At 38.0% G+C, this 14,337-nt stretch overlaps 1 protein-coding gene across 4 annotated transcripts in view; it reads right to left on the reverse strand.

Moving 5' to 3' along the window:
• Positions 1–14,337, reverse strand: part of FRMD6 (FERM domain containing 6) — a 77,772-nt gene that overhangs the window by 20,937 nt on the left and 42,498 nt on the right. For 3 of the 4 annotated variants that reach the window (XM_034993064.1, XM_034993065.1, XM_034993066.1), the window contains exons 3-7: positions 11,211–11,301; positions 7,970–8,073; positions 6,699–6,775; positions 4,323–4,509; positions 984–1,139 (exon numbers count right to left, since the gene is read on the reverse strand). In XM_034993064.1, coding sequence (XP_034848955.1) covers positions 984–1,139; positions 4,323–4,509; positions 6,699–6,775; positions 7,970–8,073; positions 11,211–11,301 — 615 coding nt within the window. The remainder of the gene's footprint in view (positions 1–983; positions 1,140–4,322; positions 4,510–6,698; positions 6,776–7,969; positions 8,074–11,210; positions 11,302–14,337) is intronic. The other variant, XM_034993068.1, reaches the window with a different exon arrangement.

Here is a 14,337-nt window from a genome sequence, read left to right on the forward strand (position 1 = left end):
CAAACTATAGTCCAGCCTCCAATGGCCCAGTTATGCTAATCTTACCACAAAGGGTACAGTAGTAATAAGGAGCGTAACAGTAACAGTGATAACGCTAACAGCCGAACATCATGCCTAACATGTGCTGGGCACTGTTTTAAACACTTTTTATCCATAAATTCCTCTAGTCAGGCAGACCTGGGTTGAATCCTGGCTCTGCCACTTGCTAGTTTCATGCTCTTTGGTCTGTTTCCTCATCTGTAAAATGAGTATCAGTTTCTATCTTGCAGAATTGTGAGAATTTAAAAAAGAAAATCAAGTGTGCCCCATGGAGATAATACTCAATAATCATTAGCTGTTGTGGTAGTTCTTCTTATTAATGGATACAATGCAGGTATGGCTTCACTTTGGGGAATATTAAAAATTACTGATCAAACAAACTGCAAATGTTAGTCCCCAAGACAGACATGCAGATTTGGAAAAGAGAAAAATAACTATTTCATAATCACTGAAAAGCTAGATTCACAATCTGAAGCCACTTGTTATCTCAATATTAGAACCATTACAGAAAGATTCCATTGTGCTGCCAGGTCTGAGGAAAAGCATCATTAACTCCAAGACTGACCTATGATAACAGTTCACATGAAACTTTTTTTTTTTTTAAAGCCCTTTAATGGGGCACCTGCGTGGCACAGTCACTTAAGTGCTCGACTCTTGGTTTCAGCTCAGGTTGTGATCTCAGGGTCACGAAACAGCCCTGTGTAGCGCTCCACGCTCAGGTGGAATCTGTTCTGGATTCTCTCTCTCCCGCTCCCTTTGCCCCTCCCCCCACCCCCACCTGTGTGCCCGTGCGCTCTCCCTCTCTCTCAAATAAATAAATCTTAAAAAAAAATTAAAAATAAAAATCCCATTAAAAAATGAAATGACAAATTTTAATAAAAGCTTCTTCTAATCGAGAAGGTATTTTTTTCCTCAGAAGCGGCAGACACACTGCAGTTTTGTACCTTATACAATCTGTAGTAATGCACGGCAACATCATCCAGCCGGACGGCCTCTTTGATGTACTTAAGATGAGCCTCGGAAGCTGTCAGTGCAAACTGATCTTTGTGCATGTTTGGAATGTGCTTCAGGATGTAGTCCTTCCCTCTCTTGGAAACAACCTGTTGGGATACAATGGGTATGCAATGCAACATTTGTTGGAGGGATGGAAGTTCTACCCTCATCCCCAAAATGATGAAAGGACAAGAACCTAAAATAGGCCATGTAAACTGGCTAATTTCCAGTAGGAAATTTCCCACTTTTATTCCGTTTTCACCATCTGGTATGTTACTAGGCTGAATCAGCTAATACTAGAAGCTACAAAGTCAGTTTAGCTGTAGTACTGCGTATGTGAGAAGAAAAATCACAAGAAATGAGAAAAATATGTTCTCTTGGTTTTAAACTCACCAAGGGAAAAAAAAAAACCATGCGAACTTGCAAAATTTTGTACACATCACTGTTTATACTTGCAAAATGATTGGTACCATGCAATACACTGACTGTCAACACATCTTCAGGTTCTGGATCCTACTTAACTCTTCTAAAATTACAGCCACAGAGTGGGAGGTTCTAAATGTTAATCCAAAGAAGGCAGGGGACTGGGAGGAATTCTCTGAAACATTTTTGGTTTTTGCATAAAAGGCTGATATTAACACTCTATTTGAATACTTGTGAGAAAACAATTTCATTCAAGCATTCATTGCAATTCACCATGGCTCAGGTTTTCATGGGACAGTAGCCTGAGCCTTTCAATGCCCAAAATATATAGTAGCCAGCAGCTAGCTGCAGGCTAAGAGAAAGGTGCTGATTAGTTCAAAGTCTCAGCTGATTTCATGAGGATTATAAAATAAGGAAAGAATTATGCAAGGAGAGCAAAAACAGTAGTGCTTAAAATCATCAGAATAAAAAATTAAAAGAATTTTTAGTTTAAAAATGTTTTTATAGATACTGACATTCTGTTTCTTCCTACTGAATGAAATGTGATCAATTACTGGCCATTTAAGAAGTTCTGCTGAGAACTCAAAGTTAGATTTTTCCTTCTAGACTCCTTTTACATGGAGATCACCTAAGTGAGCAATTGTCAAACTTTCTCAGGTCAAAGATACACACAGAATATAGTATTTGTAAGGGCACTGAAGTAGGTGGCTTTAGTGATCCCAAAGATTGAAGAAATTCGGATCTCAGCACTCTGGAGGCTGTGGCACCTGATGGGGAGCTCGGATTTAAAGGACCAAGATTCAGTGAGTACCTGACAACAACTAGGGAATGAAATACGGGCTAATTTGGGTTCCACCGACACTGATATGTAAAAGCTTGACACCTTTTGTGGTTTCTCTTTAACTGAAGCACTGACAATCAGTCCACAAAAACTTACATGGAGCACCTCAATGTGAAATGCTGAAGAAACAGAAAAGGTGACGTTTGTGCCTGTCCTTTAGAATATATTAAAAAAACAGTTTACTGGAGGCAAAAAATTAACAGATCATTTGAAAAGGAGATGTAAAACACTACGTCTAGGGTCTGACAGAGCCCAGAGGCGGGGGCTAGACAGTCTGCCCAGAGGGAACTACAGCTGAGCAGTCTTGGAGGATGAACAGGAGTCTGCCAGGTCAAACAGGGAGAGGGGCTTCACTGGCTAAAGGAACTTCAGAAGGAAGGCCAGAAGTGTGAAACACCACAGGATGTGTGGAGACATAGGAATTGCTGGATGTTGTCAGAGCATCAAATTCAAGGTGCAGGACAACCAGAGAGGAAGCTGGAAAGACTGGCAGAGATCAGATTCTGGAAAGTTCCTCAGTCATGTTTGAGAGCCTGGCTTTCACTCTGCAGGTGACAGGGGAGGCCCTGAAGGTTTAAGTCAGAAGCAAAATCAACTCATCTGCAAGCTGTAAAGACTGAAGCAAAGACAAGCCCCACAGGAGTGCTGCTGAGCGCTGACAAGAGCTAAAACCTGGGAGATGGGATGATGGGTCGGGCACACGATAAACATTTAGCAAGTCAACCACAGCAAAAATTCAAGAGAATTTTATTTCTTAAGCTGAGTGATGCGTGATCAAGTGTTTTATGTTAGAGGATGCTCCAGCTGCCTGGATAGGGCAGGGAAAAAGAAGGGTGATGGGGAGAGATCTGTATGACTCTCAAGCTTCTGGGTGACTGGGGGGATGGCTGCGCCACTAGCTGAGATAGGAACACAGTGGAAGGAATATACAGAATGGAGGTGGGGAAAAGGTGAATTTGATTTGGGGCATCCTGAGTTTGAGGTGCCTATGGGTAAACAGCTATCTAATGATCAAGGGGGAGAGAAACAGATTTGGGAGTTGCCAGCACGTAAGTGGTTGTCAAGAAGCGTTCATTTGGATGAGATCTCCAGGATGAGAGCGGTTACGTGTCAGATACAGCCGAGAAAAGAAGCAGAAAGTGTCCACTGGACCTGGCAATCTCAAGGTCACTGGTGACCTTAGGGAAAGCGCCACAAGTGGAGTGGTAGGCAAGGAAGGCAAGATGGAAGCATGCTGAGGGGTTCATTTGGGAAATAAAGAAGGTAAAAAATCAAATATACATTATTTTTTCAAGAGGCTTTACTGAGAAGGGAAGGCGAGAGCGGGAGCTCTTCTTTCCCTTTTTCCTTTCTTCCTGAGGATGAGTGGGGCCAGCCAAACGTGCTTTGTCTGTTCTGACTGAAGAAGTTAGTTTGAGTAGAGGCTCGCGATGTGGAGATATGGGAGAGAGACAAGTGACAGCAGAGACCTGGACGAAGGGTGGGCACAGACAGGGGCAGGGTTGTGTGGAGAAAGGACAGCTGAGACATTTCATGCTGGAATAACCTAAATTTTCTTGCTGACATGGTGGCATGGTTTCTCTCTTGGGAGTGGAGGAGATGGAGGTCAGAGCAAGGAGTTTACTTATATTTGTTTTCTCAACACGGGAAAAGTTGTCAATGATCTCACTTTTTAAAGAGTCATGTTTTTTCTCCCTCCAAAGCAAAGAAAATGAAGCTTGAATAAGAAATAAGAAAGTAAAGACAATGCAAATACCAAAACAAGGCTGGCAACTTCCAAGTTGCACCATATTTAGGACGGAGAGCAATCCTCTTCCCCATTAACTAGAAGGAGCAGATCAAATACATCAAGGGATCCGTGTGTACAGTGCTCTCAGGTGTTAAATTTGTATTTGGGCATCACGACAGGTTTTACTGGCCACAAACACCTGGGTTCCCATTTCTTGAAGCGACACAAGTAAGTAGCGGCATAATGAACCAGAAATGTGCTAGAGAAAACACTTCAAAATTTGAAAACAGTGCCTACCCAGGACGGGAAGTAAGCCTCTGGCTCAAAGTACTTTCCGTAGTGCTTATTCCTTTTGAAGTTCCCAAGATCAGCCTGCAGGGCAAAGGCGGCCAGCAGGAAATAGGCCTCTTCTCGAAGCACACACTGAGAATGAAGCACTTGTTTTCTCAGGTGCCAGTAATAGTAGTATCTTGCTGCTCTGTCACTAGGAAAAGAAAAGAAAACCGAAATCACATTTGATGGAACAATCCGATGGCGTGTAAACAGAACCCAAATCCTGCTATCCATCTGCTGACAAGAGCTCTTCTGTTTCTGCTCCTTCTTCCTCCCTCCCCGCCCCAACTCCTTGGAGAAAAGCGGGGAGGGTTGTAGCTATACCTGATTGCTGCCTCGCCCAAGTCTCAGGGAGGCAGAACTCCAAGCCAGACTACCCAAGAGCAAACGTACCATTTCCTGAGGCCGGTACCATTTGATTCATTCAGAGAATGGAAACAAGGTCTGAATCATTCCACCGCAATACGGTAAACATTTCATTGAACAAGGATTAGTATAGAAGCCTAGGCATTTGTTGTCTGCATTAAAATTATTTTGCTGCAATAATGCTGCACGTATGCCATAAACAAGGACAGATCTGAGGGGATAATCTTGGCTCTAACGTTTTGCCGTTCTGTTTTGGTTTGTTTACAAATACTCAAAGGCCTTTTTAAAAATATTTCTGTTTATATGTCCATTTAAAAAAAAATTTAACTATAGAGTTTTGTTTTTTTTCTTTCTCAGAATGAATGAACTAAATAAAAAAGCTTGCCTTAAGTCTCTCTTTTTTTAAATGGATGTTACTTTATGGGTGTGGTTTTATATGCACATGTTATGACAATCATGATACTCCTCACAAATGGAAATACTAATAATGCACTCATTACAATCTGTTGAGGTCAGAAATAAATATAGTTCCCATTAAATACGTTGAATAAGAAGTGCTGACTGGGGGAAAACATGGTCAAGCTCCAAAAAATGTCACAGGCAAATGAGATGCCTTTGTGATCAAAGTAAAAATGCAAGAAAAAAAGGGTATGGGTGTGTGTGTGTGTGTGTGTGTGTTTAAGGAATTTACTTGCCTTCCTATTATTTTAGATCGAATGTTTATCTGAAATTCATAGCTTCTTAGCTGATGACAATAAAAACATGAGTTGATTTCAACTAAGATGGTGTTTAAGTATGAAGAGTTTAAAAATAAGGCATTTATGTAATTTTTTCCCCCTCGGGACAGAATAGTTTTCAGAGCACTTCTTTTTATAATGCTGACCACACAGTGTTTGGACTAGTTCATCCCTGGGGAAAAGAAGTACATGGATGAATTAAACATTCATTAGTCCCGGGGGGTTAATTAGTGGCTAAATAATATATTTTGCTTCTTTTCAGCACATTCCATACTTAGTAGGTAAACTGAGTAAAAATTTTACATAAACTCGGAATAACTAAAAAAGTTTCTTAGCCTTTTAAAAAAATTATGCACTAATTTTTTTACTTTTAAAATTACATATGGCAAAAATACAAATATTAAGAGCGAACCTCACATATAACTCATTAGCCAAATGTATCTTTGTCTCTTTTACATGGGGTTTCTCAGAGTTTAAAAGTAAGTAAGTAAAAGAGAGTTCACCATTTTCTCTATCAGCCAACAAAACCACCTCTGAAAGTTTCCCAGTACTGAATCCTCCTATACAAATGATAAACTTAGCTTCTGAGATGGTAAATTCTGAGTTTGTATCACGAGCATAGTATTGTTCACGCACCAACCTCCAGAAAAAGAATCAATTACCTGCCCTTGCCGAACTGCATCTAAGATTCTCACAGGATAGCTCCATTGGGTGTAATCTCAGCTTTAAAACTACTGCCAAGAACAGAAGCAAGACCCCGAAGGTGAAAAGAAAACCAGGCTGTATAAACACCATGCATTTTTATAGGAGAGAGTTCTTACTTGCTTGCCCTACTACTCCCCACCCTACCACAAGAATATAATCCTTTAGTTTCTCTATTCTTCACAAAAATGCTAGTTCCTTCTTGAATGAAATACCTTTGTGTTGACTGATTTGTTATCAAAAACGTGGAGTATAGAAAATGAGAGGCAGTGATATTGTTAACATTTTCATTAATAGTCTTAATATTATCATTCATTCATTCAACAAATATTTATTGAGTGTCTACTGAACCTCTGTTATAGGAACTGAGGATACATGAGCGTACAAAAAGTTTTTTTTTTTTTTTTTTTAAATCCCTGCTCTTTTGGAATTTATATCATAGCAGGTGGAAACAGACAAACATGAGGACTTCATTTGGTATGTTAGAAGGTGAGTGCTATGGCAAAGTAAAAGTTTAGAATCCATGTTCTCATACCTGATCAATCTGCCATTTTCCACATAGTACTGCACGCGGAAGTGAATGATCATAGGAGGTCCAAACTGGTCAATACCCTAAAACAAAGACACATATAAAAAGCAAGCTATTTTTAGTTACTACAAAAAGGGGTTTCAAAAGCAACAAAATGCCATTATTTACAAGATGGTTTTTAAATCTTGAAAGGTTTTATCTATTTCTAATGGGGGGGGGGGGGGGTGACTGGCAAAGGGCAGACAATTGTCCCATATGGATACCAGTTCATGCAAAACTGGGAAGTTATAAAGCATCAGCATATACTCATTCACCGTAAGGCCAATGACAACATAAGGGAAGATAAAAATAAATACCAGTGGAAATTTCTAGTTGAGATCCAGCTCCTCTCTCAGCTCTATCCCCTGTGGTGACCATTTGCTCCTCATTACAAATGTTCTCTTGTGCCTCTGACATTCCACATACCAAATTCTAATATGCTGTTTGTTTATTTAGACTTTAATGTGCCTTACTTTGTAGCTGGCTTTCAAGTAGTCTTCCCGTTTATTCCAAGAATTCTTAAAATACAAACTGGAGGATCTAGGATTAGACACTAGGGATTTATTCCTGATTTTCTAGGGTGATCCTGGAAACACTAGGTAAATTTCCTGTGAATGATCTCCCATGTAAATGAAATTAATGTTTACTAAATAAAAGCACCACCAGTACAATAAAGTAACAAAGTATCAAAGGTAAGTATAGTAAAAGTAGATTCAAAAATTATTAATAACTTCTAGAACATCAGTTTTGACAGTTAATATAGCCACAAAAGGAATATTTTTTCCATGGCTTTCATTTCAAAGCATTATCCTCAAATTACTAAAAAGTTATTATCCAACATTATTTAAGCAGATATCTTTTTTTTTTTAAGATTTTATTTATTTATCTGACAGAGCGAGAGCACAAGCAGAAGGAGTGGCAGGCAGAGGGAGAAGCAGGCTCCCTGCTCCCTGGACCCTGGGATCAAGACCTGAGCCTAAGGCAGGCACTCAACTGACTGAGCCACCCAGGTACCCCTATTTAAGCAGATACCTAAAATCTACTGTTATATGCAATAAACTATTAACACTTCATCAACATGACATTTTGGAACTTATAATTCATTTCCCTTTCCCATGCTCTACTTCATAATATTTTTATGAATTAAAATTTTAAAATTTAATATTTTTCTAATGTATAATAGCTAAAATAAACCTTTTAAAAAATCAAAATAATTTTGCTTATAAATGTAATCTCACCCAAGTGACTTCGTATTGTCGTACCTTGCTGGCTTCTTTCTTCCATTCTTTTGGACAATATTTATACAGCTTTTGCGACAACTCCATATAGACATGTTCATTATCTGCACGTTAAAAAAAGGAGACAAGATGATAAGAAAAGATTTAAAAGAAAAGAATACACACAAAAACAGGTTTTTTTAAAAAGCCTCAAGATTTGTGAATGTGTTCTGAATTCACAAAGTACCACAAAAACTCAACAAGATACTAAAAGACAAAAGGTTGGCTAGACATTAATGAGATTTTTTATGAATTATTTTGCATTTGCAATACAGAACACATACTATTAAAAATCTGTAATATTTAGAAGAAATATTAAGCTTCTACCTCCTGTTTTTACTTAGTTTCTATGGTCATCCTAATGCACAAACTTCCAACACTGTGGGCTTCCTGGCTCTTAGAAGAAACATGCTTTTGTTGAGTTCACAGAGAACTCTCATCATAGGTGCAGAATAACGAAACAGAGAAGAAACATCCTAACTGCTATGTAAGACATTAGGGGACATTGAGGATAACTGCCTATTTCCAAGTGAGGGGCCTGACCTATGCTCTGTGAACAACAGCCTTTAAGACTATTTCTTCTCTGTGTTCTCCACATATAACACAGCCTGATAAAATAGCAAGCCATTACTCTCACTGCCTTTGGGACTGATCCTGTGGAATGAGGAGAAAAATCTCATGCAAAAAAAGAATGCCAAAGTGTTTCCTCAAGGGGATGATGTTCTTAAGATGAGCAGAAACTATGATTGTTAAAACCCATGTAAAAATTATCTAAACATGTGAAGACAAGCTGGTAAAAAAAATTAAATTTTCAGATTTCCCGAAAAGAATCTTTTAAAAGCGAGGTATTTCACAACAAAAGCCTTCAGCATTCCTATCCCATACTATGTTTTAAGTCTTCTTTTTTAAAGATTTCATTCATTTATTTTAGAGAGAGCACAAGGGTGCATGAGTGGGGGGGGGGGTCGGATGGGCAGAAAGGGGAGGGTGGGGGAGAGAATCTGAAGCAGACTCCCCGCTGAGTGTGCAGCAGTCCAACACAGGGCTCAATCCCACAACCATGAGATCATGACCTGAGCCAAAACTAAGAGTTGGTGGCTTAACTGATTGAGCCACCTAGGTGCCCCCAAAGTTTTAAGCCTTTTTTTTTTTTTTTTTAAGTTTATTCCTTTTTCTCTAACCATCACTAAAGGAGTATGCTCGTGGAAAGCTCTGCATAAAAATGTACTCACTCTGGAAGGGTAGTGTGTCTCTTTGACTACTCCCTACCAGGGTAACACGCCTGACCACACTGTCACTCCTGACTCAATGCTGGGGGCGGGGGGGGAGTTTGATTGAAAAAGAGCAATAAGAGAATAGGAAGGGTAGAGCTACTCTGTTTATAAATGACATATTAAGCCAACCAATTTGAAAAGGGATAGGGAAGAGGTCCCAGGGACAAAAAAAGGGTGTTACTTAAATCTACTTATCAGATCAACTAAATTATCTCCCATCTCTCATATGCTACCGATTAACATGAAATGAACAAGACCAGACACCCTTCCTGTTGAATATGATTTGTGTTTTGGTTGGGTTGCCATCTGAGGAAGCCATATAATAAATAGAACTGAGACTGTTCACTGTGTAATAGCACATATTTTTAAACTACCACCATATCTCTACTATCTGACAGTTTGATCGTGGCTTTATTATTTTAAGAATTCAAAAGCATGTATCAAAATCTGACAAAGCAGGTGAAGCAGTAATTTCCAGTTGACATGTGAGAAAAATGAAATCGAGAGAAGTCAAGTGATATTTCTAAAGCCACACAGCTAGCTAGTGGTAGAACCAGAATTAGAACCGGGTCAACTGATTCCTTTTCCAATGTTCTTTCACCACACTACAATCTCTCTTTTAAAAAAGGTATCTTAAAAACTCTCATTTTGAAATTTAAGGAAGCTGTAAACTGGTTTTATTAGGCTGACTTGTTGAACAACACAGATCAACAGTCTGGCTGTAGTTGTAGAATTAAAAGAATTAACTTTGAGTTTAGAATAAAAGAAAAATTTTTTAGAATCTATAGGGCATCTTATTTCTCCCGGACCCTTCCTTGAAAGAATGACTGAGAGATGCACTGATAGAAGGATGGAGCTAAGCATTTGTGTTTTTACTGCTTTAACTATTACAGGAAGAGACTGAAGAGCAAATGGTTGATTCACTGATTCTTGAGGTGCTCCCTGCTCCATGCTCTCTGGCCTCTCCTAAGAAGATAACTGAAAATGGTTCACATTTTGGTGGAGAAGGGCCTTGTTTATCAGCTCATCATGATACAACTTCCAACCTGGCAGATCTAAGCATTTTATGGTACTAACCAGATTCTCAAGATGTCATAAGCCTTTAAATTTAAACCAATTCCAGTAGAATATGATCCATAAAGAAGTATAAAATATAAATAAATACATTTCACAGAAAAAGTATTCCTGAAAAACTGAACACAGATTTAAAAGATCTTTTGACACAAGACTACAGAAATTTAAAAACATGATGTGAAAGAAAAAGCTTATAAGGAATGGTTGCAGGTAAATCCTTAGTAACTAAGATATTATGGGGGTGAGGTGGGGAAGAGACTTATATTGAGCCCTTTATGTGCAGAAAACCTTCACATAAAATATACAGAAGAAACTGATCCCTTATCTTCATGTCATATAGTCCAACTGGAAAAAACAGAAGGTGTGCAGAGGGAAAAACAGAAAATAGGAGCAAATTAGTAGATCACTTTGTTATACTATTCAGTCAACGGTAAGAGAACCTAAATAGTTATTTTTCTTATGTCTAAATTTTTTAATGTCAAAAATTATAAAAGAAATTATAAAAACATTCAAGATAATTTCCTCCTAGCTCCAGCTGCTCCCTGAGTGCAAGGAAACAAAAACCAAGCTTGGTTCATTAAAACAGAAAAGAACAAACACAAAATCTAGATTCCTAAAAAGGAACCCATTTTTAAGTTCAAACTATAATACGTGGGCTAAAATTCTAAATCTTAAAAGAAATACACATCAGTTAAGATTAAAAAATGACTACTAGACTAAAAATAATGACCAACTTATGGGTATTTTGATAATCACAATCTTAACACAATTTGCCCAAATTAAGTTACAGCTATAAAATATCATTTCCTCAGGGATAGTTGGCTAAATCTATCAGAGATGGGACTAAGACCTACTTTGTATAACACTGAGTCCAAACAGGTGACAGTCCTTTAGCCTGAGTAGGTCACACACCTGGACCAGCAACTGGTGACACAGAATTTTAACCTGTAGAGAAAAAAAACAACACAACTTGTGATAGCAAATAAACCAAGCCCACATGCTGAGCCACAACCAGGCAATTTATTTTTTTTAATTTTTTAAAAGATTTTATTTATTTATTTTAAAGAGATCGAATATTTAAGTGGAGGGAGTAGCAGAGTGGGAGGGAGAGGGATGGGGAAAGAATCTCCAGCAGACTCCACGCTGAACTCGGGAGTGTGACACAGGGCTCGATCCCATGATCCTGAGATCATGACCTGAGCAGAAACGAAGAGTCAGACGCTTAACCGACTGAGCGACTCAGGCACCCCCACAAACAGGCAATTTAATGCACCCTAAATATACGCCTTAAAATGACAAGCAACACTGGCAAAACAACTGTTGGTCCATGGAAATTGCTTTAATCTGTGCTGTGTTTCAATAATGATTATCACAATACAAATGTTTATGAAATGGTAATAAGGTACCAATACTATCTTGTCCAAGACTCATAAATCTTATAATACATGGATAAGGCCTTATTCTAAAATCATGGCGCATGATAAATATTTCAGAAGATATCCAAAACAGGCTACTCCGATTATCAAAAGCCTGAATTAGGCAAGTATCTTTACAGGGAAGGTTTTCTTCTTGATGGCCTAATATGCTAATATACTACAAATTTGAGACTTAAAATGTCATACCAGCTATAGCACCTTTAATCCTTAGTTTTGACTGTACTTTTAAATGTCATAAACAAAGCTCTTGGGATAAAATGTGATAAAAAGTTAACAGAAGAATTCCAAACCACAAACTATATATAAAGCAAACCATGTTGTAACTTTGTCTAACTGCTAATCAAATAATGCTGTACATTTCCTCCATACTTATTATTGTTCTGCTAGTTTAAATCAAGTATTTGGAGCCTACTGATAAAACTCTGTAACAACTATCAAGTAAGCAGTGTTCTTGTTTAAAACTGTAATTAAGGGCTCTCTGCTCAGCAGGGGGTCTGCTTCTCCCTCTGTCCCTCCCCCTGCTTGTGCACGCTCTCTGTCAAATAAATAAATAAAATCTTAAAAAAAAAAAGTTGCCTTTAAAAAAATAAATAAAAATAAAACTGTAATTAAGTAAGGCTGTGGCTCTGAAGTCTTAACCTGCTGTGAAAACAAGCCTGAGTTATTTGTATTTGCATATTATGAGTCTTTAAGGCCACATTTTAGCTAATTGTGCAATTTTTCAAGTTCTTTAATCTTCAGGAGCAATGAAGCTTTAAAAAGTGCTATAGAGTATGAGGTATTAAGAATTAAAGTATTATCTAAAAATATACTCCATATGGAACTTTCTAATAAAAACATCATTTGATCCTAAATATTAATGGTTGGGGCGCCTGGGTGGCCCAGTCGGTTCAGTGTCTGACTCTTGGTTTCAGCTCACATCATGATCCTGGGTCCTGAGTTCGAGTTCTGTGTCAGGCTCCACACTCAGTGGGGAGCCTGCTTTAGATTCTCTCCCTCTCCTTCTGCCCCTCACCCTGCTCATGCCCTCTCTAAAATAAATAAATAATTCTTTAAAATAAATAAATGTCATTGTTTTTGAGTAAGCATGCTTAAAATATATTCCAAAAAAAGAATTGTTCATTTTAGTCTTAGTGAACAGGTATAAACTCTTGGCCACTATTTATATTACTCAAAAATTTTTATATTTACCATAATTTTATTGTCAAAATTTACCAAGTTTCCATATTTAATATTTACCTGATGATTAAAATCATTTAAAACATCGCCTACTAGTTCAAACTCATGGAGAAAGTAGGATGATCAAAACACTAAGTTTACCCCACATGCAGAAAGACAACGTTCTCTCATATCAACTACATGTCAAGGAATAAACTATCTTTGTTTAAAAAATATTTAGAAATGATGAAAAATGAGACCATTAATAAAACTGTTTTTGCTACCGTTAATTTGTTAAGAGTACAACACTACAAACATCAATTGCAATTTTATGAATACAAAGATAACACTGTAGAAAAAAGACAGACCTTTGGCAGCCCTGAATCGGTTTTCTAGCAATGAGGGGCCTCCATACTACTTAACTTGGTCCCTCCTCCCTCCTTTGTTCAACAGCTTGCTAGAGAGGAGTCTGAACGTGGCAGGGGAGTCTATGTGCCCTGGAATAAGAAAATCTTACAGGCCTAGAGGGAGTTCAGATTCTCCATTTGAGCTTCATTAACAGAGCTCCCTAATGAAATGAACAAACAGCTCAAAGAAATTAAAACAAGTGTTACTCTATTAAGTGCTCACTTACTGAGCAATTCCCAGCTGCCAGGCACTACAATTAGAAGTTTATTCATGTTATATCTTTAAATCCTCACAATGACCCTGATGAGGGGAGGAAGATTATCTCTACTTTATAGATGAGGAAACGGAAGCAAAAAAAAACCTAACTTGCCCAAGGCTAGAGTATGTCGAGGAGTAGGGATTTCAAGTGAGGTCCCTGTGACTCTAAACCCTCCTTAATCATGACGATATATGGCTATACAATCCATGATCACAGTCCTGACCATCCTGTGGGGATATTACAGTAATTTTGCAAAATAAGGAAAGTGAAGACATGTAAAATTAATCTCTGATGAGGAATTACAGTAATAATAACAGCTACTATGTTATGTGTCAGGAATGACGCTATGTGCCAACTCTCAAATCTCACAATCACATAGTATGGTTGTAGCAGAGGTGTTATTCCTAATTATCTTCCTCAGCTGAGATTTTAGTACAAATTAATTTCTTTGAAAATTGTAGTCAGCTCTTAGTGTTCCTCATGAAGACAGATTAGTCCTTCCTTCCACTTACCTGAGGTCAGGAAGGTTTGGTTCCGTATCTTGTATGTGTGCATAAGTGCACATGAACACACAGATATACAATCCAACCAGGGGATTATGTTTAAATACATAAATGGAACTGAGAGAAGTTTCTTAAAGTGCTTAGGCTGTATGTCTTGATTTTGATTTTTTTTAAAAATTCAGTGGGTATCTTTTTATAAAATAACCGTATATAACAA

The sequence above is a fragment of the Mirounga leonina genome, unplaced genomic scaffold, assembly GCF_011800145.1.
Source record: "Mirounga leonina isolate KUSES-001 unplaced genomic scaffold, KU_Mleo_1.0 Mir_82, whole genome shotgun sequence".
Classification (NCBI taxonomy): domain Eukaryota; kingdom Metazoa; phylum Chordata; class Mammalia; order Carnivora; family Phocidae; genus Mirounga; species Mirounga leonina.